Source organism: Rhinopithecus bieti, unplaced genomic scaffold (genome assembly GCF_001698545.2).
Source record: "Rhinopithecus bieti isolate Rb0 unplaced genomic scaffold, ASM169854v2 scaffold_23283, whole genome shotgun sequence".
In the NCBI taxonomy this organism is placed as follows: domain Eukaryota; kingdom Metazoa; phylum Chordata; class Mammalia; order Primates; family Cercopithecidae; genus Rhinopithecus; species Rhinopithecus bieti.
This window is the reverse complement of record NW_016810852.1, coordinates 850,055-877,221: the sequence shown is the minus strand read 5'-3', so window position 1 is coordinate 877,221 and position 27,167 is coordinate 850,055. Positions and strand designations below refer to the sequence as shown.

Sequence of the window (27,167 nt, the reverse complement as noted above, 5' to 3'; positions counted from 1 at the left end):
TTCAACCAAGACATTTTCCTTGGTTGGGTCCTTGGTTTAGAGGAAGGAGGAAATGCCTTCCTTCCTGGACCAGTACTGTCACCCTGGGCTGTCCTAAGCACAGCAGCAGGGTACACCCAAGTTTATGGAGCAATGCCAAGCCCTAGCCAAGCCTGCTGTGATGAGCACCCTCACACACCACGTAACGTATACCCAGGTACCCTCTGGCATGGGAGCCATTCTCCACATTTTTAAGCTAAGGAAACAAGCAGAAATAAAGTCTACTTGATCTGAAAGTCAATCACCATGTGTCCCTTGGTCTGGGCAGAATTCCTTGGTCTGTGACACCTGACACCTGCTTTTTGTGTTCTCAGCAGCAGCCTGGGTATGGTCATGCAAGCTCCCAAAACACATTTCCTCAGGCCCATCAAACCTCCTCAAACCCATCTCAAACTACCCAGTATTCCTTCACCTCCTCAAAATGAGCTCTTCCCCCTCCCTGAATTTGCACAGGCTGTTCCCTTACCTGAGTGTTCACACTCCATTTTTCCATGGCTGGTACCTTCTCAGTCCTCAGGTCCCAACGCACGTCCCCTCCCCAGGGAGAATTCCCGTCTGTTTCTTCAGGGGCTTCTCCCTAATACTATTTTTTTTTTTATACTCTTATTTGTTTCCTTCAGGACAGTTACACTATCTGATATTTTGTTCCAGAATGTAAGTTCCTGATGACAGGCACCACTTCTGTCTTGTTTAGTGGCAATTACCCACTGGGATTACTTCTTGTTAAGAAGTTCCCTTTTGAACACGAAGTAGGATGGCTAACAGCTTTCCAGTGTTCTTGCAGTGAATGTCTTAAATCTTAAACAAAGAATGTAGGCTCTGGATGGGCTCTCTGCAGAACCACAGAAAAGCATGGCATTGGTGAAGACTCTCCATTTCCCCAATGAGGCAGAAACTGAAATATAAATGAGCTTCTGCCTCTAATCCTGATGATGATAATGATGACGGTGTGGTGGTGATGGTAGTGATGACAGAGGCACTGATGACAATTAAGTTGCCTTATTACATCCCAGGGACTTCACGCATCATCTCCAACCCTTTGAACTACCCTGCATGATGGAGATATATACATATATGGAAAACTATAATTCAAAAGATACCTGAAGTCATTCTATGTCTAGGCTAGACAACACAACGTTGACACTGCTACAGCCTCATTCCCCCAGAGGTTTTGGTTACAATGTTCTCTAAAGAACCCATTAAAGGCCCAGTGCGGTGGGCGGGTGGATCACAAGGTCAGGAGTTCAAGACCAGCCTGGCCAACTTGGTGAAACCCCGTCTCTATTAAAAATACAAAAAAGAAAAATAGCCAGGTGTGGCAGCAGGCGCCTGTAATTCCAGCTACTCGGGAAGCTGAGGCAGAGAAAACTGCTTGAACCCCGGGAAGCGGAGGTTGCAGTGAGCCAAGATCACACTACTGTACTCCAGCCTGGGTGACAGAGCAAGACCCTGTTTCCAAAAACAAACAAACAAACAATCAGAATCTATTAAAACATACACACATATAAATACACCTCCATTTCTCCCACTCTCCTCATCCTTCACACTGGAACAATAAGAAGTCTCCCAAACCATATTGAAATCAAATTGTAGATTTATTGACTGTTTCTGTTATACAGTGAGGTGAAAACATCTTAATTCAGGACATCCTCCACCTTGTTTTGGCTTCCAGTTGTACTGCAAGACCAGTGTCAGGCACATAGGCTGATAATCAGTGGACAACAGAAGCAAACTGCTGCAGGGTCACATGTCTACGTGATTCATTCCACAGTTTTAGGAATTTTTTTTTTCTTTCACAGCATCTTCCTCTTTTCAAATTCCTTCAAAAACAGGAGAGAGAGAGAAGAGAGATGGAATGAATAAAGATAAAAGATCCAAATTACATTTATCGTCAAAATGATTTTGAAACCTATTATCTTTAGGATCCTTTGAACAACCAAATTACAGAAGAAAAATGTACCAGGATGAGGGTGTTTGAACACAGAATAACAGCTTTCAAAATGAGTCTGTGTCAGCTTGAATTTCACGAAACAAGATGCAGAGCTTCAACTTTATATTTCCTAAATCCAGAAGTGGAGAGGGAGGTTTTGAATAATATGTATTTTTTCATAGCAGTGTAATAACAATAATTTTAGGAGCTGAGAAACTTCATTGTGCTTATCCAAACTGTAGTGCTATATACATGAACTACATCCAGCCCTTCTAATAAGGCAATGGAAACAAGTTTGCTCAGTTTCTCAGAGAATAAAGCTAAAGACAGATTGTTAGGATTTGAACAAAATGTCAAGAACCTTAGAAATACCTGAAACAAACAAATACCTTAAGCAAAGTAGTGTTTAAGGAAACAATACCAAAAATCATATTTTTCTAGATTTTAACAATTAGGATAAAATGTGTAGATCCCTGCTGCCACTTACTGGAAGAAAATGGTAACACACATCTCCAATGTGAATTTAAGCATTTGCTTTTCTCTTTACCCCCCACCTTCAAATAAAATTCTTTCTCACACTCACTAAGCACCTAGATTTATTTCAAACACTTTGGCACATAATGTTCTATTCCAAAAGCAGGATCATGCAAAGAGTCAATAAAACAAGGAGTCCACTTTATTCATCCCTAAGACAAGGGCAAAGAAGACCACCAAATCAGGATTTTGAAATTTTCTCTGAATGCTGTTCCCTTAACTGGTACCTATTTTCCAGCAGCTTTAAGAGGGGATTTTTTTTTTTTTTTTTTTCTCTCCCTCCTTTTTGTGGCGGAGGTATACATCATAAAAATAATGAGGGAGAGAGAGCCTTAAATGACCACTCAAAGAGGCAACTTGAAAATCAGTACAAAGAGATTATAAAAGACAATTCAAATCCACTTTAGAATATTTTAACCGCATTTAATGTCATAATGTCCTATTAAAAAAGGAAAATCAAAAAAAAAAAAAAAGCTAAGAAGTCACTCCTTCAACCTTTAAGTAACAATGGTATTACAACATAGCCAGGGCCAATCTCCTCATCCTCTTTAGATCTCCCTCCACCCCAACTCCTTCATCCAATTTCCATTTCTTGTTACTCAGCCTCCAACCTCCTCTCCTTAGAAACAGAAACCCATGGGGTCAGGGTGGCTATATCCCTAAGGAAAAAACAAGTAACAAAACAAAAAGCAGTTATCTGCACAGCTACCTTCCAAACCCTCAAAATGGAAATCATGACACATATGATCTTCAAGATGCTTTTTTTGTATGTTGTATCTTGCCACTTACAAAAATACAAATCCCAATGTTTAAAGAAGAAAGCTTTAAAATAAGAACATTATTCCTGGTCATGCCTAATTAGGGCACTAGGACATCAATAGAGTTGATAAAAACTATTAAGCTGCATATCAGAAAACCAATTAAGTCCCAGAAGCAAAGGCCATGATTTCCAGGTACCCAGTATGGCCACACACACAGAAAGCCTACAACCTCAGAGAAAGTGGGCCACTGTTGGAGCTCACCTTGTAGATCGTGGTTCCCAGCTGTGCAGGAGACATACTGACCACAACTCCTGCACTCTGAAGAGCGGAGATCTTCTCTTTAGCTCCACCTTTTCCTCCGGCAATAATTGCCCCGGCATGACCCATTCTCCTCCCAGGAGGAGCAGTTAACCCAGCAATGAAGGACACTACAGGCTTGGAATTTGGACCCTGGAAAGAAAGTAATCTTTTAAATGCTCTAATGAAGAAGTCAATCAAAACTGGACCTCAAAGTCTTGACTCTGCTGGTAAATGGTAAATGACTTGGGCAGGGGAAAGCCCACCATTCATCCTAGGAAAACCAACACAAATATTAAACCATGATAGAAACTAGTGCATTCTCCTTTGAGTTAACTTTCCATACAAACTCAGGAATACAACACCGTGCCAATGTTCGTATCTGTTCAATATAAAATTCCTACTTCACAAATACACATGTGACGCTTTCATTTGAAAAGTAAAAGAGCATACTGGAAAATATGTTATATGATTTGTGATAATAATAATTTAAGACACAAGACTGGGTTGCTTTACTTCAACCTAATATTATGTTAATTCATTATTAGTTCACCCTTAATAAATGTGCTAAAAGAAAAAGATGAGGTGGGAAGTATACTGGAAAGGACCTAGGACTTAATTTCCTAGTAACAAAAGCTGCTTGACCTTGGACAAGGTTTCTTGAGAACCAGACTTCTGTTGCCTCATCTATGAAATGAAATGGCCAAACTAGATTGATGCCCAAAAGCCCTTTCTACTCTGGAATTCTATGTCTAAGAGGGAAGATCAGAATTAGTTTTATTCAGCAAAAATCCATTCTAATGTATAATCTCTATGTACTAGATTCTGAGGTTTAAAAAAAAAACATAACCCATACAAAGAAAATATAAAAATTTCTGTACTCTAGACTTGCAAAGTAGTTGAAGACATAATATAAAATATGTATATACCTCAATCCATTAAGAGATACCATAGGCCAGGCATGGTGGATCAGGCCTGTAATCCCAGCACTTTGGGAGGCCGAGGCGGGCAGATCATGAGGTCAAGAGATTGAGACCATCCTGGCCAACATGGTGAAACCCCACCTCTACTAAAAATACAGAAATTAGCTGGGCATGGTGGCTCGAGCCTGTAGTCCCAGCTACTCGGGAGGCTGAGGCAGGAGAATCGCTTGAACCTGGGAGGCGGAGGTTGCAGTGAACCAAGGTCATGCCACCGCACTCCAGCCTAGTGACAGAGCAAGACTCTGTCTTAAAAAAAAAAAAAAAGAGATACCATAAACTAACATATGAATAAATGATTACGTTTCACAATTAATGGTAATATCATGTTCATAACAGAAGTCCAGAGATAATAAGGAACCAGGTAAAACAGAGAGGCCTGGAGAAGGCAGAACTTGAGCATGAGAGGAACCTGAGACCCTTCACTTAGGTACCATCATCTTCCCCTAGACCAGCAGTTCTCAAATCATTTGGTCTAGGGATCCCTTATACTTATGAGAATTACTCAGGATCTCAAAGACCTTTTGTTGATATGTATTATATCTAATGATATTTAGTATATTAGAAATTAAAACAAATTTTATAAATATTTGTTAATTCACTTAAAATAACATTTTAACACTTTAAAAACCATTCTAGTGAGAAGAGTTGCATTATTTTACCACTTATATTTTCAACTCTTGAATGTTTAACTTAATAAAAGACAAATGGATTCTGATAAATGCTTTCACATTCAATCTGTTGCAATATGTTATTTAAGCTGAAGTATAAAAGGAAAATCCAGCCTCACACAGATACGTAATTGGAAAAGGGAGAAGTATTTTAATTGACTGCCTTACAGATAATTGGGAGTATTCTTCTTTGACACTACCCAAATCTCTCAGTGGTAATTTCTTAAAGGTTAGGTGCAATGTTGGAATCTGAAACCGTATCAGTGAACTTTCTGTCCCTTGTTAATTTAAAACTCATTAATCTGTCTTGCACTTTGAGTGATCTTTTAACCACAATGATTTTGTAACATGCATTCCTCAGTTAGGAAATATGGGTTCACTGAGTTATGCAGATCTTCCAAATGCTGACACATTTCATCATTTAATAACCACAAATCAGTTATCAGTATCACCACCAAGCTCATTAGAAAAGCCTCTAGGTAGGAGGAAGTTGTCAAGCTGACAGTTACAGATGCAAGTTTTCCAAAATTTTAAATATTCACTTGAAAGTTCAAATGTTATTAGCAGCAACAAATACTATCAACTGTTTTCCTTGACACAGCAGGTTTACTTTGTTCATTTTTGGGAAGAGATCTGTCTGAATTACCAGTTTGTCTGCCAGTCATTCTTTCAAGTAAAATTGGTGTCCAATGAAAAGTCCACAGCTAGTTCAGCTCACAACTCAACTGTGAAAGTGCTTTACTTTCCATTTTATCACAAAATACTGACTCCAGCATCATAATTTGATAAAATTAATAATTTGTATTGCTTCATCAAGGACATTCATAAGTGAAACTGGCTTTTCTTTTTTCTTTGCACTGTGAGTAGTACATGGCAGTGAATGACTGCTACTCTGATTCCACTGACTGCCCCGATTCCCACTAAGATGCCAGCATGCAAGGAGCTACATGGTCAGACACTGCTTACTCCTGCCTCCTCTGCCACCTTTCCTCCCTTCCTCCTTATCTTACATAGGCACAGAATGCTCTAGCTCTGTGCCTTTGCTGAGAATGTTCTCCACCCTCCTTGGATACTTGGTAAACTCCCACTTAACTTTTAAGACCTGACTCTAGCTTCCTCTTCCCCCATAAGCCTTTTCTGTCTCTCTCTCCCACCCTCCCCACAAATGCCCTCATATTTCATCATCTCGTCAATGACCCTGCTGTGCCTTTTACACCTTTCTACTATTAAATTCAGCACACTGGCTATAACCTATTCCCCATGTGTTCTTCTACTAAACTATGAATTCCCTGAACACAGAGGTTATATTTTCACTAACTTCGGTATGCCTGGCACCTACTGTAGTACCTATGGTATAGAATTAAAAAAAAAAAGACTCCACAGATTATTTATTCATTCACTCATAAGATCTACATAGAATATGACAATCTCATGTTTGAGTGGCATTAATTTGTACTTGATTTCGCTCCCCTATTCCCCAAAAAGTGGGAATATTGTTGCACTAGAAAGGATCAAGACTTTGTTGAGCCTAGAATGTCAAACAAATCTGCATCTGTCCCATTAGCAAAGAGCCATTGGAGGCTTCTTTGTTTTCTGTTTTTTAAGTGGAGAGAACTACAACTAAAAGACTATGGGGAAGTGTAGTCTGAAAATACGACACAGAAATGATGAGAGGTATGTCTAAAAACAGTAAGACCAGTTAGAATGCTATCAGTACAGTCTGAGCCTATGCCCAGGACTGATGACTCTTTGTTCTTAACTCCTTCAGTCTGACTCCTCATCCTTCCATGGTGAAATGGAGAAGTCAGGCAAACCTGGGTATGAATCTCACCCCTGGTTCGTTTGCTGTATACCTACCATTGGCAAGTTACTAATCTTCCTGTACCAGTTTTCTCTTTCATAAAGAGAGAATAAAAATATCTTGCCAAAGCATCAGGATAAAAGTTAAACACCAGAACTTTTGCTAAACAAACTTTTGTTAAACAACAAAGGCAGCAGCAGATCACGTTTACACCAAGTATTACACTAGGCATTTTATATAATGCAGCATCTGAACTGTTTAACCTAGAATCTTGTACACATTAGGTTCTCAATAAAAATTAATTCCATAAGAACTAACCAGGAATAGGAAATATGCTGCCAAATGAAACAAAATGTCTATGTTTCATTTTCCCCATTAAATACTAAGCTATTCAAGGGATTCAGAATTGGGCCCAAATACATTTTAAATTCAATTTAACACAGCATAATGCTGTATTAACCCAAACCTTTTTTTTTTTAAAGAAGTCAGTTTTTACTTAAATTTCAAACTATACAACTTTCTGAACACAAGGGAATCTAACATTTTACTCCAATCCTTAACAATCTACTCCTCCATTTATTTGACCTGTATTGGTGCCTACTGTGCCAGGGGACTGGGCCGGGCACTGAGATTAACAGTTCCCTGCAGTCCATAACACAGTCTAGAGTGAAAGTTAGATATTAAGCATGCCTTGCAGAAGGAACAGCAAAGACATGTGAGAATGAAAACTGGTATGTCAGATGGAAAACTGATCTAAAAGGGAAGGTTTCGATGGTATGGGAAGGACTGGAACACCATGCTAAATCTGCCCTTTAGCTGACATGTAATGGGAAACATTACACGGGAAACACTGTCTGATGTGAACCAAGGACAAAGAGCACCAATACCCATGTTTCAGAAGAGCAGATAATTTGCGTGGCCATAAGCAGAATGGTCTAAGAGTAAAGGGGGGTGGTTGGAGAAAATATGAGAGATCATGAAGGAAATCATTGAGATGGTCCAGATGAGATGGGATGAGGACCCAAACCAAAGTAGATGGACTAAACATAGACAAGGCTCTGAATCTAGACAAACCTCTGATGTCTCAGAGACAGATCTTGGTAACTGAGTAGAAACAGGAGAAGAGATAAATAAAAGTTAGTTCTCAGGTTTCTGCCATAGAAATAAGCACAGAAAATAGATCCAGGGAATGAAAAAAGAGGAGGAAAACCAGAAAGAAACCAAGAGTATGGAGAGGGTGACGAATGAATCAAGGCCACTGGTGACCTCCGCAAACACAATGTCAGGAGAGTAAGAAGATTCCACAGCAGCAAACGGCTCAGTAAGAAGAGTGCTTACTGAGTGACAGGCACTACTTTGCTATACATTACTAAGTCATTTAAACCTCACAGACCTTACAGTAACTCTAGGAGGCAGGCACTACTATGTCCTCATTTTTCCAAAAAGGAAACTGAGGCAATGAGAGACTAAGAAGCATTCCCAAGGTCATATAGCTTCTAAGTGACAGAGAGGAGCCCGACCGCTGAGGATTCAAGAATGAAAGAAAAGTAAGGAAAGAGAATGAGAGAATGAGGGTAAAGTTGAGTCATATCTAATATGGGAGTTAGGGCTTAACATCACCACAAAAGAAATCAAGTATATTCAAAATAGCCCTTGAAAATTCCTTAAAACACAAATAAATATGCCTTGTTTTGGGTAAACCACCCTGTACATGATATTATTGGTTCCTTTAACTCTCCAGTATTAGTTTTACGTGGCATTTAATTCATTCACTAGTGGATTTTTTTCATAAGCATAGAGAGAAAGTTATCTCCCCTCTCTTGCCTGGTCTCCTGAAGAGAATTTTTCACTCATTCCTCAGTGTAAGATAAATTCTGAAAATCAATGGCTTGATTTTTTCCCACAGTTCTCTGACACAACAATGGCCACAGCACAAATTCACTGAGTGGGGGCTCGTGGCCACCAAACTGCTTCAGTCACTACTGCACCCCCATCTCTCCTTTCACCACAGGAATAGGGCTTAATTCCCTCAAGCTAAAGGAAATGATGACACAACTCAACACTACTCCTTTACCTTTAATTCTAAGCGAAAGGCAACAAGGAAAGCCTCCCCAGGACATAGACAGTAAAGCTTTTCTACTTGATCTCTGAAGGAAAGTGCCATTCCACAAGGAAAGTCTAAAACTAGAGGGAAGCCAGATCCTGAAAAAAAGGCAGGGGGGGACAGGATCTTTAGGTCAGCCTTGAAAAAGAGAAAACAACACTTATTTCCCTCTGAGATCGGGAGAAAGAATACCAGTCACAGGTGAAAACCAAGTCTGCAGGTCAAATAGGGGCTCTCGGGCTGATGGCCTGAATGTATCTGTTCAGCAGAAGAACAACTTACCTACCACAAAGTGTGGGATGATGCCTGGGGAGGAGAGTTCAGAACAAGGAAGTAGAGAATCACCCAGAAATAATACAGAATTGTCTGAGTGTCCGGTATAGAAGTCCCTGCTCAGAAAAGTTTTATCTTTCATGTTTTCTCAAAAAGTTCACCTTTGAAAAAATAAAAATAACTTCTGAAACAAGCCTCTGATATTAAGAGCAAAGAGCTACATTTTCCAAACCCAAACTTACTGAATTATGTTGCTTCAAAATTCTGCAGCATTCTCTTCTGCATTACCACCAATTTCACCAATCAATATGATGCCTTCTGTGGCAGAATCATTCAAAAAGATTTCGAGGCAGTCAATAAAATCTGTTCCATTAAAAGGATCGCCTCCAATGCCTGAAAAGTTGAAAATATCAATAACTGGAAATTTAAGAGTGAACCTTGGAATTTAGGTCAATAAATGTTTTAACTAGTTTGTCATTTTCTTACCCTTCTCCTTAATATTTTAAAGTATCATTAGTCTTGCATTTAATATTTTAAAAATCACAAAATGCTACATTTATTTCTGTTGATAATATTATATAAATGCTAAATGGTGGTTGGTCCCTGATATTCTAGGAATATTCTAGGGCTGTAACGAAGACAACCCTCCTTTTGCTTTAGCTCCTTTATCAAGCCTCTTCTGTCTCACAAAATTATTCCCAGATAACTCCTTAGAAATGAACATTTTAAGAAAATGTGTATCTGTGTTGCATGCTGATGTTACACCAGAGGAAAGAATAAACATTTAACAAATTTCTTTGAGCAAAGAAACTATTTGATGAAGTATGCTGCAGATAAACTGCCCACAAGTTTTAAGACACAAGTGCCAGTGAGTGACAGTGACTGCCCTGATCCCTCCTGTTCTGGATCCAGAGCGGTGATGACAGAGCCTGCATATCAGAGCCGTACTACATACCACATTTAAGAACGAGTTCTTAGACAGGGTTAAAGTAAATGTTCCCTACAGAGAGGCTGCCACTTTTTATTTTTAAATTATAAACTTACTGAGGGCAGGATTGATTTCTTACTTTTACTGCATCTCTGAAAATGGAGTGGAAGAAGAGAACTGGCATTTATTAAGTGCCAACCGTGGTCAAGTCCTATGCTTTGGCACACATTAGATCTGTCATTTCCTAATTTTCTCAACTTCTCTGTGAGACAGGCATCATTATCCTCCATTTACAAATCAAAACTGAAGATGGAAAAGAAGGAATCAGTAAGCCTGTTTCAAACCTTTTCTTATTCTCTGTCACACTAAAGTATCTTCCACTTATGATTGTGCTTTGCATGTAGAAATGCTCAATTAATGTCTTCAATATTTAATTTATGAATTTGGATCTTAATAAAAACACTCCAGAGCTATATGTTATTTTTTGGTAAAGATATTTCTAGAAGGTTAAGAGGTATTCTAAGAACTTGAAGGAATATTTATTAATATGAAAAGGAGGAATTTGCCTTGGCTTTTGGCAACAAATAATTAAATTATTTTAAAATGTAAAAGCTTGTAATTTGTTATTTTTTCAAATGGGAGGCAGTATAGTGTGATAAAAAGAGACGTTCTGAGGAACTGAACCTTCCTCAACCTTGACTTTCTCACCAATAAGGCTCTAACAGTACAATTTGTCAGCTCAGAGGCATCTGAGAGGCTTGCCTTAAGAATGAGACACTAATTGGCAAAGAATTCAGTAACTATGAAGCACTGATGAACATAATGGCAATGACAGCAAAAGTCCTAATATAAAGAACTATTTCTTCAGAGCAATCAAATAAAGTGATGTTTTCAGGCACCCAAGGTGCTCCAGGAGCCACATGTCCCAAGACGTTAGTTCTTCAACCTAGAAATGAAATCTTGGACCACGAATCTTGAAAAACTATAGAACGACTTTATACTTAAGCAAATTAAATTTGAGATCATAACATCTTTTTTATAAGAGTATCAAAATATTTTGCAAATAATAAAATCAATAATTATTATACTCATCCAATGAAGACACTACACTCCAATAAAATGATTTTAGCAAAAATCCCTCACCAACACACAAAGACTGCCCCAATCCAACTTCCGTTGTCTGGTGAACTGCTTCATAAGTCAGGGTGCCGGATCTGGACACAATGCCTTAATGAAAGAGAATTCAAAAATATTAGATTGTGTTTCTATGTTAGACTAAAATATGGTAAACTAAATTACCAAACACTTTGAGTGACTAACATAGCTATAAAATTCATTCCATGATTTGCCATCAAAATCAATAGTATCTTCAAATGATGAAATGAAAAGGAAAGGCTTAAATTAAAGCAGGGAGGTTTTTAAATTTAGACACAGGAGAAAGTATATTATTAGTTAAGGTTATGACTATAAAAACAATGCAAGAAAGACTTAAATTATCTCTTCTGAGAATCTTTATGAAGAGGATAATATCAACATAAATTTGGTAGGTACAATCATACCTACAGGGGCAGAATGTAATAGATTAGACTTATATTACCTGATGTAGTCTGGGTATTTGTACCCTCCAAATCTCAGGCTGAAATGTGATGCCCAATGTTGGAGGTGGGGCCCGGTGGGAGGTGTTTGGGTCATGGGGACAGATCCTTTATGAATGGCTTAGTGCTCTTCCCATGGTAATGAGTGAGTTCTCACTCTGTTCCTTTACATGAGAGCTGGTTCTTTAAAAGATCCTGGCCTCTCTCATTCCTTCTCTCACTATGTGACATGCCTACTCCCCCTTCACCTTCCGCCATGAGTAAAAGATTCCTGAGGCCTCACCAGAAGCTGAACAGATGCTAGTGCCATTCATGTACAGCCTGCAGAATCATAAGCCAAATCAACGTCTTTTCTTTATAAATTACCCAGGCTCAGATATTCCTCTGCAGCAATGTAAAACAGACTAATACAGTACCCAAACTATTAGTCACATTTTCAAATACTACCTATCTTCTCCACAACTATTTTCCCAATAATTTTCAACCAATATATAGGCTTTAAAATCAATATAAAGAAAACTGGGGAATAAGGTCAAGATCCCTCTGGAACCAAGTCTCCCACCTAATTTCTTTTATAAATGGACCTGTATGAAAGCACTCAATTTCACATCAGGATTAAGTGTGTGTGGAGGGAGGAGAGCCAGTGTGGGCCAGGGAGGAATGACAGCTAGATGTCGTCTCTTATAGTTTACTATGCTTGGCTGAGCTTCCAGAAAGGTAATGTATTCAAAGCCACAATCTATGTAATACTTTAGACAAACAAAAAAATTAATCTAGGGTGTCTATGGTTTACTTTCCTTAAACTCCTTCCTTGGAGCAACTTTGAAGAACTCAGAAGACCCTTTTCTAACAATATTATCACCCTACCAGGACAAGTAGAATTTTTGTCAACCTGAGACAAAAAGCATAACTATAAGTTACCTCAACTTTCGTACAGCATGTTTACATTCTTAAGCAAAGTGCTATGTCACCATTATTGTATACTAACGCGTACTGAATGTGTGCCCTATGCATACATGCATCTTCTCACTAGGAATTTGGGCACACAATAACTTCAGGTTCTCCATACCAACCTGTCAAGTTGAAAGAACAGTGTGTACGTAACTTAGTCATTGCTACACAGACCCTACAGAACACTGTCAGATTGCTCTTTTAGATGCATTTCACTTGACAGTGACAACTACATCCTCAGTGATGCCTCACTTCATGTGCAACTGTGCTCTAACTCCCTAGCCCAGCACAGTCCCAGCCTCCCTCTCCAGACTTGTTTCTTACTATTTCCCTACCTAGGGAAACTGGGTTATTCCTCGTTGATATTTCATGCTCTCCTATCTTTTCATATTTGTTCTGCTTAAAATGGAGTGTTTCACCTCCACCATGTGACAAAACTTCTAATCATCCTTCAAGGTCCACATTAAATGCTACTTTCTCTTTAAGGTCTTTCCTGATCACCCCCAAAGAGAAGTGAGATATAATCTCTTTCTCTAAATCTCCTCAATGCTTTTATATTTCCTACTGCCCTCGTTACTAAGAAATAAGCAGGAGACGTTGTGTCTTACCTACCACTGTGAAACCACAAGTATTTTTGGGGTAGAAACAACTTCATTCATTGAATGGTTCACTATAAGCCCTAATGCTACCATTAGACACGGTAAGAATGTTAGGCAAATGGCCAGAAACAAGCAAGCAGGGGAGCCCTGGAAAAAGTCCTGGAGGCGCTGCCTACTGACCGTCTGCAAAAAGGCAATGGCTACACTGGCTACTTCTGGCATGTGGTTGGGATCCACTGGCCCTGAAGGGGTCTTATCAGGCCCTAGTAGGAGATAATCATGGTAGGGACTTCCCTGCTGACGAGTGTGTGCAATCCTCCAATAACTTTCCCTAGAGTAGCCTTTTGCTCATTATAATAGTAAAAACCACATCCCTGGGTGGAGATTGTAAATGCTAATGAGATATGCGAGGTGTATACTAGCATGTACAACTACAGAGCATGTGCACACAAGGAGACTGCTTAAACATGGTTGCAACTGATACCCCCTCATGCTCCCTCATGAATAATCATGCAATATTCTCATAAAGAGGGTCCCTCAGCATTAGCTGCTGCTAGCTCATCCTCTCTTTTGAGCAGCCTGTTCGGAATCATCTCTCAGGGTGTACTGTCTCTTTAAATAAACACTGCCGCTACTGTTTTCCAGGAGGTCAGCAGCTGGTCAGCCATTCCTCTCTTTGAATGTACTTTATCTTCCTTCAATAAACTCTGCTACTTAACCCTGGCTGTGCATCTCTTGGTTGAATTTTTTCTTCTAAGAAAACAAGAACAGCAGTTCCTGCAGTACAATTCCAGTACTTTCTGGTAACAAGAAGGCTCATTTCTTGTCAACTCTTCTTGTTCCTGAGGTCAAGGCAGGTACTGATGCCAAATACTGAGGACAGAGGGAGGATCATGAAGAGAACACTGAATGGCCTACAGCAACCTACAGGTAATTATTTTTTTCTAGTGTTATAGCAAACACTACTAAGTTTGAGATCACTTTTAGCTAATGCTAACTTTCAGCACTGTTAAGAATTATATTAAAATCATAATAATGCTTTTAAAAAAACAAAAATTTTACCAAAAGCAGAAATCCTTAAAACCTGATCTAAAATACTGATTCTACCTAGCTTTAATGGGCAGATATTTATATTTGCGTTACAGAAAGCCTGACCTGTGACGGAACGAACACAAACTCTTTATTCGGAAGGCAGGACAGTGCCTCTGATCAACAGCTTAACATCTCTAAGGAGACTACCTGCTGGCCTGAGCCTTGCCCTCAAGTCTGCGACATAACATGGCCTCCTACTGCTGACACAGTAAAATGGAATGATCCATCTGTAAAATGTCCATAAGGAAAAAAGGAAAGGATAAATTTCAAGTTTTAATTTTTATCTAATAATCTTGGCTTGGCAAATAAATTCATGGTCAGGCTCGATCAACCAGCCTGAAACTTGAATATCCTGACCACACACTGATTCTCCAATTAAGAACAATGTTCTCCTACCACCTGGTTCAGTAAGAGACCACCAATGGTGCTTGGGATTCTGTAGCAGCTACCTTCTTCACTAGACTATAATTTTCAATGGGTCAATAAATAAGAGTCTTTACAACCTCTATGTTCCCAGCTTAAAGCATAGTTCCAGGCACAGAAGGTACACATATATGTTTACTAAGTGAGTTGAAACTGAAAACTCATCAATGGAGTAAGACCACCCTCTTAAGTGAAATTTAATTTCAATAGTTTTAAGATTATTCACTTACTGAACCCTAATGCATAACAAATGACAACCACCACAACTTCTGCCCCCCATATGTCTTGTTTATCACTTTTTCCCTATTCTCAGTGCCTTTGTCCCATCCACATCCTCTGTCTTCAACACAGTCCCTCCCCTCTATGGGACATTTCATCACTGAGAAGGTTAGGCGGGTAATGCCCACCTACTTATGTAATGGTGTATTCCTATCAAAATCCCAAGAAGAGTTTTTGCAGATATAAACAAGATCCCTTTTAAATAAATATGAAAAAGTAAACTGCATATCCAGCAAAGTATTAGTACCTAGAATATACAAAGAACTCTAAAAAATAAACCATAAAAAAGTAAACAACCCAATTAGAACATGAGCAAAACCCAAGGAGGGGCATTTCACTGAAAAAGATAACAGATGACAAATAAATTTATTTTAAAAATCTATAAAAAGATAACCAATATCATTAGCCATTAGGCAAATACAACTTAAAACTACACTGAGCTATCACTAAACACTTATCAGAATGGCTAAAATAAAAACACAGTGACACCACCAAATGCTGGCAAGGCTGCAGAAAAACTGCATCACTCATACATTACTGATGAAATGGAAAATAGCACAGCCACACTGTATAGCAGTTTCTTAAAAAACTAACAAGCAAGTATCATACAACCCAGCAACCATGCTCCTGGACATTTATTCCAAAGAAATGAAGACAATGTTCACACCAAAACCAGTACATAAATGTTTATACCAGCTGTACTTGTAATAGGACAAACTGAAAACAACCCAGATGTCTTTCAACAGGTGAATGGTTAGACAAACCGAAGTACATTCATACCATGAATACTCCTCAGTAATAAAAAGAAACAAACCACTGATACACAACAAGCTGGATGAATCTCTAGAGACTTACTCTGACTATAAATAGGCAATCCCAGAAGGCTACATTCTGTATGATTCCACTTATATAACATTCTTGAAGTGACAAAATTATACAATTGGAGATCAGATTACTGGTTGTCAGGAATTGAGAAGAGGGTGGAAGCAGGAGGCAAGTGACTAGAAAAGGGCAACATGAAGGATACTTGTGGTTATGGAAAAGTTCTCTATATTGACTGTATCAATGTCAATATCCTGTTTATGAAATTATACTATAGTTTTGCAAGATGTTAACCATTGGGCTAACTGGATAAAGGGTGATCTGTCTGCATTATTTCTTATAACTACACACGAATTTATAGTTATCTCAATATAGGCAGTTTAAAATTTTAAAAGAGGGCAGAAGAGTCAAGTATGTGACATGTGGTTGAGAGTAACAAACTGTCTATCGTAAGAGGAAAAAATAGCATGGTACAGTTAAATATCATCAATTTGGAATCCAATCACTTCCTTCAATAACACTCAATTAGCAGATACACAATTATATTATATTAGCTGTTATTAACAAAGACTAGAAATCCATTACACTATTACACTGCTATTACATTACATTATAGTCCATTCAGAAATACCCAAGGGACTGAAAAATCTTTCCTTTCCCTTAACTCTCAACCTAAGGATCTGAAGTCAAGGAGGCTATTTAGACTATTAGCAATGGTACCAAAATAGGAATAGCTGGCACAAATAACCATCTTTCTCTCCTCACCCCCTCAAAAATCTTGTAGTGTTGAGAGGTGAAGCCAGCTGGACTTCCTGGGTCGAGCGGGGACTTGGAGAACTTTTCTGTCTTACAAGAGGATTATAAAATGCACCAATCAGCACTCTGTAGCTAGGATTGTAAAACGCACCAATCAGCGCTCTGTAGCTAGCTAGAGGTTTGTAAAACGCACCAATCAGTGCTCTGTAAAAACGCACCAATCAGCTCTCTGTGACTAGAGGTTTGTAAAATGGACCAATCAGCACTCTGTAAAATGGACCAATCAGCAGGACATAGGTGGGGACAAATAAGGGAATAAAAGCTGGCCACTGGAGTCAGCAGCAGCAACTCGCTCAGGTCGCCTTCCATGCTCTGGAAGCTTTGCTCTTTTGCTCTTCACAATAAATCTTGCTGGTGCTCACTCTTTGGGTCTGTGCCACCTTTAAGAGCTGTAACTCACCGCGAAGGTCTGCAGCTTCATTCTTGAAGTCAGCGAGACCAAGAACCCACTGGAAGGGACCAACTCTGGACACAGTGTCACATATTTTATTCTTTTTTTTTTTTTAATGTCCCTTTTCAAAGGAATTAAATGCAGTCTCCCAGACAACTGTCTCATCAATGGGTTATGACCATTCACAAAGGCAAGGTCTAAAGGACATCCCTGAACTTCTCTTGATTTTCATTTTTTAGGTTTATGGGCACCTTAGAAAGCAGAGCAGTGATCAGAAAGGCAACTCAGCACACAGCATTCCTTCCATGCTCACCTTAAGACCACAGCCTTCAAAACAGACCCAAGAATATAAGAAATATTAAAATATGTACAAGAGCACCAGTGATACATCGATCAGGCCCCACTGGAACTCAGATGGCCTATGGAGCTCCCTATAACCTCTCTCGTAAGTGAAATTATCAAGTACTGCCACTGGCAGCAGGGCTGACAGCTCTAAGAGACATTGGTAATAAAGAAAAATCATGACCTTTAACTCAATTCTGTAAACTGCACAGCCGACACTCATCCACTATGATAATTACCCTTATTATTAGTTGCCATGGTTTATAGATAGAGAAAAATACGGTCAATCATCTTTCATGACTGAAAAACAGTATAGTTTAGAGAAAGTTTGGTGTAAAGCCCAAACACAAGCCTAATGTGGTTAACTTTGAAATGTTACTTTGGCTATTTCCTCAAGAACTAACCAAGTAGCAGTACAATTTTCCTATGATAGGCCATGTGAGTTGCCTTTCTGATCACTGCCCTGCTTTCTAAGGTGCCTACAAACCTAAAACATTTTAAGAAAGTTTGTGATATCTAAGAGACCAAGGTAATTATTGAGCAGGTATGTGAATGGCCTTATAAGCACATGAAAAGGTGCTCTACGTCATTAGTCATCGGGGACGCTCAAACCACAAGAGATACCATTTTACTCCCAGTAGAATGGCTACATTTAAAAAGGTTAATGGCCAGGCGTGGTAGCTCACGCCTGTAATCCCAGCACTTTGGGAGACCGAGGCCAGCGGATCACCTGAGGTCGGGAGTTTCAGGCCAGCCTAACCAACATGGAGAAACCCCGTCTCTACTAAAAATACAAAATTAACTGGGTATGGTGGCGCATGCCTGTAATCCCAGCTACTCGCGAGGCTAAGGCAAGAGAATCACTTGAACCTGGGAGGCGGAGGTTGGGGTGAGCCAAGATCAAGCCGTTCACTCCAGCCTGGGCGACAGAGCGAAACTCTATCTCTAAAAAATGAAAAGACTAACAATACCAAATGTTTGTGAAGATATGGAACAATTGGAACTCTCTTACATTAACAGTGAAAATATAATATGATACAGCCACTTTGCAGAACTATTTGGCAGTTTCTTATAAAGTTAAACATACTCGACTTATGTTCATATGAACACGACTTAGCAATTCCATTCCTACACATTTTGCCCAAGAGAAATGAAAATGTTTCCACAAAAAGACCTGTACACAAATGTTGACCTAAGCTTTGTTCGTAAGGCTCAAACATGAAAACAACCCAAATGTTCATTAATGGGAAAATGAATAAACAAACTGTGGTATAATTACACAATAGATTACTCCTTAGCAATAACTAAGTTATAATAGTTAATGAAATTAACTACTGATACATGCAAACACATGGAAGAATCCACAGAGTGCTGAGCAGGAAAAAATCTTCAAACTCCCACCACCAAAAAAATCTTCACTGATTCTGTAGATTTGTAATGGCTTCTCAAATAAACTCATTATATTCAAGATACAGAATTGATAGACGACAAAACTCCCTGGTAAATTCTACTCAAGTCAAATTAATTAAATTTGATTTGCAAAGTCAAAAATTATTTGTGAGTTTTGAGGGTTTAAGGCAAATGTTTTAATCTACAAGAATGTAACAAACAAACTCACCAATCCTTCCTTTTTTGTGAATATGGCCAGGCATGATGCCAATTTTACATTCTCCAGGCTGAAAGTAAATCACAGTTTTCAGAAAAGTTTAAAAAAAAAAAGTCACTCACAGGTCACACACACAAATAACACTCGCATTCACTCAAAGCTGTTTAGCCCTGTGAGAGGCTTAATCTGGGTTTCTTTTTATTTTTTGCACTCACATTGATGACTCCAGGGCAGTTGGGCCCAATTAGCCTTGTCTTTCCCTGGCGCAGCAGTTTGTGCTTGACTCGTACCATGTCCTGCTGGGGAATTCCTTCAGTGATACACACAACCAAGGGAATTTCCGCCTCAACAGCTTCATTAATGGCAGCGGCAGCAAAGGGCGGAGGAACATAAATGACAGAAGCCGTTGCTCCTGTCTGTTCTTTGGCCTGAAACATTAACAGTGAAGCACTTTATTATTGGTTAAATCATAAACATTGTAAAATAAATCCAATACCATCATTTTAATAATGTCTTGGGGGTAAGAAGAGGACACTACCCAGAGACATAGCATTCTTCCCATTCTCAAATTCGCTACAGTGTCAGAGTAGAGCAGACTCAAGCATAGCTCTTTCTCAGCCCATTTGAATGCCACTGTGAATTGAAAGCTTCTATGACATCTCACTCTCTATGGCATGTCAGTAAACCTGAAAGCAACTTGACAGTAAACAGAGTCAAAGGATGCTGATATATCATCCACAAATGATGCTGGGGGTTAAAAAATAATTTTTAAAAACTCTGTTCAAGATGATAATAGAGGGGGAGACAAAAAAATATCAAAACTAGTATGGAACCAAAAAAAGTCATATCATGGGGATGTAGGTACTTTATTGAAAAGTACCTACAGTACATAGTTTTCTACCTCTAAAGGCTACAAATACTGCCAGAAGCTAGACTGTGACAACAGCAAATATTGTGCTGGGAAGTCATATGGCTGAAAGGTACCAACCCTACTCATTCAAAAAGCTCTTTGAAAGAGCAGAATAGGTGAAAAACAATATCTGTCAAAAAACTTATAGAATATTCCAAATGTCACAACTACTTGTGTCACTATAAATTATAAATGGATTGCTGAGCAACAAGAACTTTCTTAAAAAAAAAAAAAAAAAAAAAAAAAAAAGAGGCTCATGACAAAAGAAAATCTACCTAGAGGAATTGTGAAAAAATATCTCCTCTCTATATTTTGAGGTTATAAAATCAGCCATAATAGAATTTATGGCAGGAAGGACTTTAAATTTGTGCTTTAAAACATGTAATGCTTTAAAATATACCTTAAAAATATGCATAAGAAGAGGGGAAGAATACATTTAAGGCTGATCAACACATCATCCCAAAGAACTAAGTTTATTTCCTAGATTTTTAAAATTAAATATCCAAGAATTTACACTACAGTTTCTCAGTTTTGTATCTATTCGTATAAGAGTCAAAAGAGAATGCAAGACTACACACTGAGCTTAAATTAGCTCCCTACAGAGGCAAAATCTGAGATGTCAGAAACACTGTATAATTTACTTACCTTTTGTATCATCTGAATTTTTACAAAAAGTACCTATCAGTTTTGTAACAAATAATTAAAGTTTAACTTAAAAATCATTTTAAAAGGTAATTATTAAGAAATCAGCAGTTTGAGGAGAATCTAGGACACTGTGATTTGTAAATCTGACTCTACAATTTAGTTAATTCACATGGGACCACTCTTTACTGCAAGCCATCCTAATCAGCTGTGAGACCATGGGCGAGATCTCTAACCTCTTTGCACTAGTAACATCCTTACCATTAAAATGAGGATGATAACAGCACCTACCTCCGAGGGTTGTGGTGAGGCCTGAATGGGGCAATTTGAATGAACCACCTAGCACAGTGCCTGCTGCATAGTCCCCACTCAGGAAGAATTAAGGGGTGGTTGCTGACATTTGTACTACTAACACACTGGAAGAAGAAAGGTAAGGAAACATAAAAAGCGAAACAGGAGCCTGGCCACAGTACTTCCTCCCTTAATAGCTGATGCATATCTAAAAACAAAAATGACACACAGGTTTTGAGGGTAATTCAAATTTCTCTAGGTTACTGAATTTTCAAACAGCAAGTGACTCTCCCAAAAGAAACATAATTAAGATCTCTACCCAAAGAATGCTCGCTCTTCCCTTGATTTTCTTGTCTTGCCAAACCCAGATACCACTAATTACCTCCTTCACAGTATTAAAGACAGGTAAGCCCAGATGCGTCTGGCCTCCTTTCCCCGGAGTGGTTCCTCCAACGAGTTTGGTGCCATATTCCAATGCCTGCTGGCTGTGAAAGGTGCCCTGAGGGGAAAAAGCACAAGATCCATGAGAAACCGCAGACTGGAAAGCCCAAGAGAAGCAAAAGCAATCTTAGCAACTTAGGAAAAGAAAAACAAATAGGTTAGCTATTCCTACATATGGAATATGTTATTCCATAACATATATGAAGCATTCCCATCAATGTACTAAACATAGCTTTGAACCTTGAAGCAAAACAAGCCTCTGAAAAACCAAAATAGCTATAAACAAGGGCCTCTTTGATTCCGTTTTCAAACTTGGCTGATGACCAGAAACTTCCTGTTTCTCAACTCCTCATGGGCTCACACTCCTCAGTTTAAAATCCATGGTAGATCATTACCCTCCCACAACAACCGTGGCTTTCTCTCACTTCAACTTAAATATCTGGCAAAACCAGAACCTGGGTTATATCCAATTTTCCCCCTACTCTAAGTCTATACATGTGCAGCCAAAAAGTGACTGGGGAAAAAAAAACATGTCAACTGGTCTCATTTTAAATTAATGATCACTCACCTTAAGTAAGCCTTTAATACTGCCCACCCAACAACCTGTATTTCTCTATCCATTCACTTTTCCTCATCAATCTCAGCATTATTGACATTTTGGACAGGATGATTCTTTCTTATGAGAGGTCATCCAGTGCCTAGTGGGACAATGAGCAGCAACCATGGGCTCCACTCATTAGACGCCAGTAGCACACTCTCCTCACTGTTATAACTCCATCCAGTTAACGACAACCAAAAACAGCTCCAAGGACTGAGAGATTCATTTTCACTAGGCTTCTGGGGTTCGACTTCCCCTCTTCTCTTTCTCTCTCCTTAGACTTCTCTTTTTCATCCAAATTCATACCCTTGGTGATGTCATCCCGTATCATGGCAATACGTATCATCCATATGGTGACCCCTCCCACACACACAAAGACACACACACCCCATATATCTAAGCCTTGAACTCCATACTCACATTGTCAACTGCCTACTGACACCTCCACTTTGAGAACTAGCAGGCATCTCAAACTCAACATGTCCAAAACTGAGTTCCCGATCACTCCCCTCCATCTACCCTATCTCAGTTAAAGACAACTTCATGCCTCTCAGATAATCAGACCAAAAATACTGAAGTTGTCCTTGATTATTCTCTTTCTCATATGTACCATATTAGATCCATCAGTAGATCTTATTGCTCTATCTTCAAAGTATAATCAACAACTCCTCCCCCTTCTACTGCTATTACCTTGGTCTAAGTCACTTCAACTCTTGATGGGTTATTGCCCTTGCTCCCCTTCAATCTAATCTCCATAGTAGCCCGAGTGATCTGGTCAAAACATAAGGAAGATCACAGTACTCCTCTAATCAAACACTCTGATTGTTTTAGATTTCAGTCAAGTAAAAGCCAAACTCCATATACTGGCCTACAAGTCAATGTACAAGCTGTCTCCCCACATCAGAATCCCGTACCTGCCTCCTCATTACACTCCAGCCACTCTGGCCTTGCAGCTTCCACACACAGCAGGCACATGCCTGCCTCATGGCCTCATTGTGTCCTCTGCATGGAATATCCTTCCCTAAGATATCTACTTGGTTCACTCCTACGTCTCTTTTACATCTTAACTCAGAGATCAAGCTTTCACTGACCACCTGATATAAAATCGCCCTCTCCTCCATCCTAACCACCAGGACTACACACACTCCTCCTTTCCCCGGCTTATTTCTTCCACAGCAATTATACGTTGTAACATACCACATAATATACTCATTCATTTTGTTGATATATTCCCCCCCAACCACTAAAATGTAAATTCCATGAAGACAGTGATTTATGTCTACTTTGTTCATTGCAATATGACACCTAAATCAACATACAGTAGGCACTCAATAAATAGCTGTTGAAAAATGAATGAATCAATGTGGTCATTTCAAGCACCTTCAAAATGCGGTGCCAACTATTTACGTTCTATTAAAGGAATACAAATCAGGGCCTTAGGAAGGACTTCAGAAATTTTCTGATACAAATTATTTTTCAAAATAGGAAACTTGATCCCAAGCATGTTAATTAACTTGTCTAAAGTCAGGGGCAGGGTTTTGAAAGAACCACAGGCCAGTGCTCTCTCTCTTAAAGCAGTGCTATTCAAAGAGTTTGCAGACTCTTGCTGCTCTGCAATGAGATAAGAGGAAAAGAAAAGAAAACAATAAAAAAAGAAGGAGGGGGGAGAGGGAGGGAGAAAATCTAATTTTTAAAAAAGTAAAAATGTTTGCAAATACAGCAGTATGACATTGCTACCTACAGCTTTTACTGTATTTTATTAAAATATTGATCTACATTAGACTGAAAATTAAAAACAAACACCTACACTGCGCTTTTGCTACAGACACTGAGAAGCACTGCCCTAGACTACACTGCCAGGTAAATTCAAAGTAACAAATTTTAATCCTAAAGTAGTGCTAAACAGGAATAACACATCTATTCAAAATAAGCTTATTTTCCTTAGTTTTACCATTATCACCAGCTAGTACACAGTTAGGAACAGTAATAATTTTAGTACCTTATAAACCCAGTAAAAGAAACAAGATGGCACCCACTGGAAAACTGCATTGCTGAAACATACTCTAAAATACAAAGATTTTTCATTCATATGTGGAACAATGTGTGCACTAAGAAAAACTAATGAGGCAATATGCAGATTTAGTGTGGAAGTACGTTCTAAACTTCAGACATCACCATTATCTCTATGATGAATCTGAATCAACAAACCTGAGGCAATTAACGCTCTCACTTAACTTTAAAAACAAAAACAAAAAAAAGGAGAGTGAATGAGAAACAATGTTAACTGCAGGTAACTGAAACACACTAAAACTACACTTGGATTTAAATATTTAGGCAAACCTTTACCTTATTTAGAACACAGAGACAGTTCTGAATAGTGCTTACACCATGGGCAATGGCTTTTACAAAAAAGCTCACAGCTTAAAATGTCATAGAATCATATAATATTTGGCAAACAGAAAAACAAAATTATATATAATAAATTTATGTGGAGATTTTGGGTTAATCAAATATCTGATTATATGCTAATAATATTAATATATAACAAAAAAGAGGCTGAATATAACATCAATTGGGAAGGGGATGATAGAATGCACTTCGAATCTTGGATGAAGATCTACTTTCCTTAGAATGTATATAAGGGAAGTGGCATACATAACATTATTTGGCTATCAGAATAAACATTTTTTTTTTTTTGAGACAGGGTCTCACTCTGTCACCCAAGTTGGTTCAATCATGACTCACTGCAGCCTCAACCTCCTGGACTTAAGTGATCCTTCCACCTCAGCCTCCTGAGTGGCTGGGACCACAGGCATGCGCCACCACAGCCAGCTAATTTTTCTATTTTTTGTAGAGATGGGGTCTCACCATGTTGCCCAGGCTGGTCTCAAACTCCTGGGTTCTAGCAATCCTGCTACTCTGGCTCCCCAAAGTGCTGAGATTACAGGTGTGGGCCACCACACCCAGCCATTTTTACGAGGAACAAAATTTCAAGGTTTTATGGATGTTTCATTTTTTGTTATTGGTGGATTTTTTTTTTTTTATGGTAATAGAGGAATGAAAGAAGAAAAAGAAGAAAGGTCTACTGCAACACATTTGTGTGCCCCGTCATTTCAGAAAAAAAAAATAGAAAAGCAAAGGACCATTTCACACGAAACAACCTGCTAGCTGCAGTCTATAGGATTTGGCCCACTACCTGGTTTTGTAAATTGAGTTTTATTGGAACGCACCCAAGTCCATTCATTGACAATATTTTCTATGGCTGCTTTTGCTGTTAAAATGCTTTTGAGTAGTTGTAACAGAGACTGTATGACCCACTAAACCTAAAATATTTACAATCTGACCTTTTGCAGAATATGTTTACTGACCTCTGCTCTAGATTACCAAAATACTGAAGAATTGACAATTCTTTTAATTACAGAAAAATCATTAACATTAAATTATTTTTTAAAATTGACTGTTTTATCTTGCCATATCTCCTTTAATAATAAAAAAGGGATACTTTGGGTTAAGACACTTGGTTATACTCTAATTGATTTGATAGTATTCCCTCATTTTAAAAACTTCTGTGCATCTACTATGGTGGAAGTATAAATTTGTTCCAATGTTTTAAAGTTCAATTTAGCAGTAGCTATTAAAATTATAAATACACAGACCATATGACATCCAATTTCACTTTTAGGTATCTATTTTATAGAAATATGGATTGTATATATATTATATGCTGGATAATATTATATAAATATATATAGTTCTGTATAATAAACACTACAAAACACATATAAATATGTTTGTATGCATAAGAAAAATATCTGAAAGGATATATGCCAACTTGTTAACAGAAGGAATTCCTGGGGAGTAGAAAGGCAGGAAAAAGGAAAGAAGATTCTTATGTGGCATTTTATTATAGAATCGCATCACAGATATATTTATTTACACTTATACAAAATCTATGAAGTGAACAGGAAAGAGGATGAGAGAATGAATATCAATAAATGAGAACAAATTAAAACATTTCAGGCAATTTTGCCTGCTAGTCCCAGGCCATGGTCCCAGAAAAAGTATAAGATGGGAAAAGTCAGTGGGCTGGTTCTTCTGCTCGTCTCAGTATCCATGAGCCTCTCTGGGTTTGAGCATTTCTCCACACTGAATATGGATTCTGTGTTTAACAATATGGTTTTTTGTCTGTTTGTACAAAACCTAAACACAAGAATCTAGTTTACCTAGTGCTAAGTCAAAGAAATGGTGATCTGTTTCAACACTGGAGGAAAATCATTAGTGTCATATTTGCTGAAAGAAAGTGTATACGCCTCCAGCACAATATACTCCTAGTAAGCATACAATATACTCCTTTGCAACGTAAGTTTAAACACAATTTTTATGTTATAGGCCGACAATAGCAACTAACCTTCTCCTGAGACACAACCCCATTGCTGTACAGTATATTTCTCTGCAACAATCATGTGTTCTGTGATATTAAAAATTAAAAAATTGTTAATTTGTTATATCTCTAGTCTACATTTCAAAATAAAAAATCTAGATATACATACCTGTTTGCCAGTGAAACCCTGGCAAATAATCTTTGTATTTTTATCAACATACAGATGTTTCCGAGAAGCTGTATAGGAACAATGCCGAATTCCATTCTGTGCCACTAAGAGGTAAAAAACCAAAAAAAAAAAAAAAAAATGACACGTTATAATTTTTCTAAACTTTTGAACAATAATTCAACTTGATGACACACATACACAAAATCCTCTAATGCACGAGCTATCCTGTGATCACGGCAAACCTAAATGTCACCTTTTAAATAAGACACAGTGACCACAGTAATAAGTTAGAAAAACAAACAAAAATGACATCGTTCCATTCTCCAGGATCCCCTTTATCAAGAACCATAATCTTGTAGTTTTTTTCTGAACTGAGGAAAAAAAACCAAACTAATGTTTATCATTTTTATTTCCTAGAAAAAAACTGGGGCTCAAAGATAAATGGTTAAAATTAAATCCAGGGACTGAAAACAAAGTGTCACCCCTTTTAATAATGTTTAC

General features: G+C 38.3%; 1 protein-coding gene across 1 annotated transcript in view; it reads right to left on the bottom strand.

Moving 5' to 3' along the window:
• Window positions 1-1,615: 1,615 nt before the first annotated feature.
• SUCLG1 (succinate-CoA ligase GDP/ADP-forming subunit alpha) overlaps window positions 1,616-27,167 on the bottom strand; it is a 43,802-nt gene continuing 18,250 nt past the window's right edge. Inside the window, 9 exon segments of the mRNA XM_017892977.1 lie at window positions 1,616-1,859; window positions 3,526-3,714; window positions 9,633-9,649; window positions 9,652-9,783; window positions 11,462-11,545; window positions 19,247-19,304; window positions 19,450-19,662; window positions 21,460-21,576; window positions 26,667-26,770. Coding sequence (XP_017748466.1) covers window positions 1,833-1,859; window positions 3,526-3,714; window positions 9,633-9,649; window positions 9,652-9,783; window positions 11,462-11,545; window positions 19,247-19,304; window positions 19,450-19,662; window positions 21,460-21,576; window positions 26,667-26,770 — 941 coding nt within the window. The 3' untranslated portion in view covers window positions 1,616-1,832.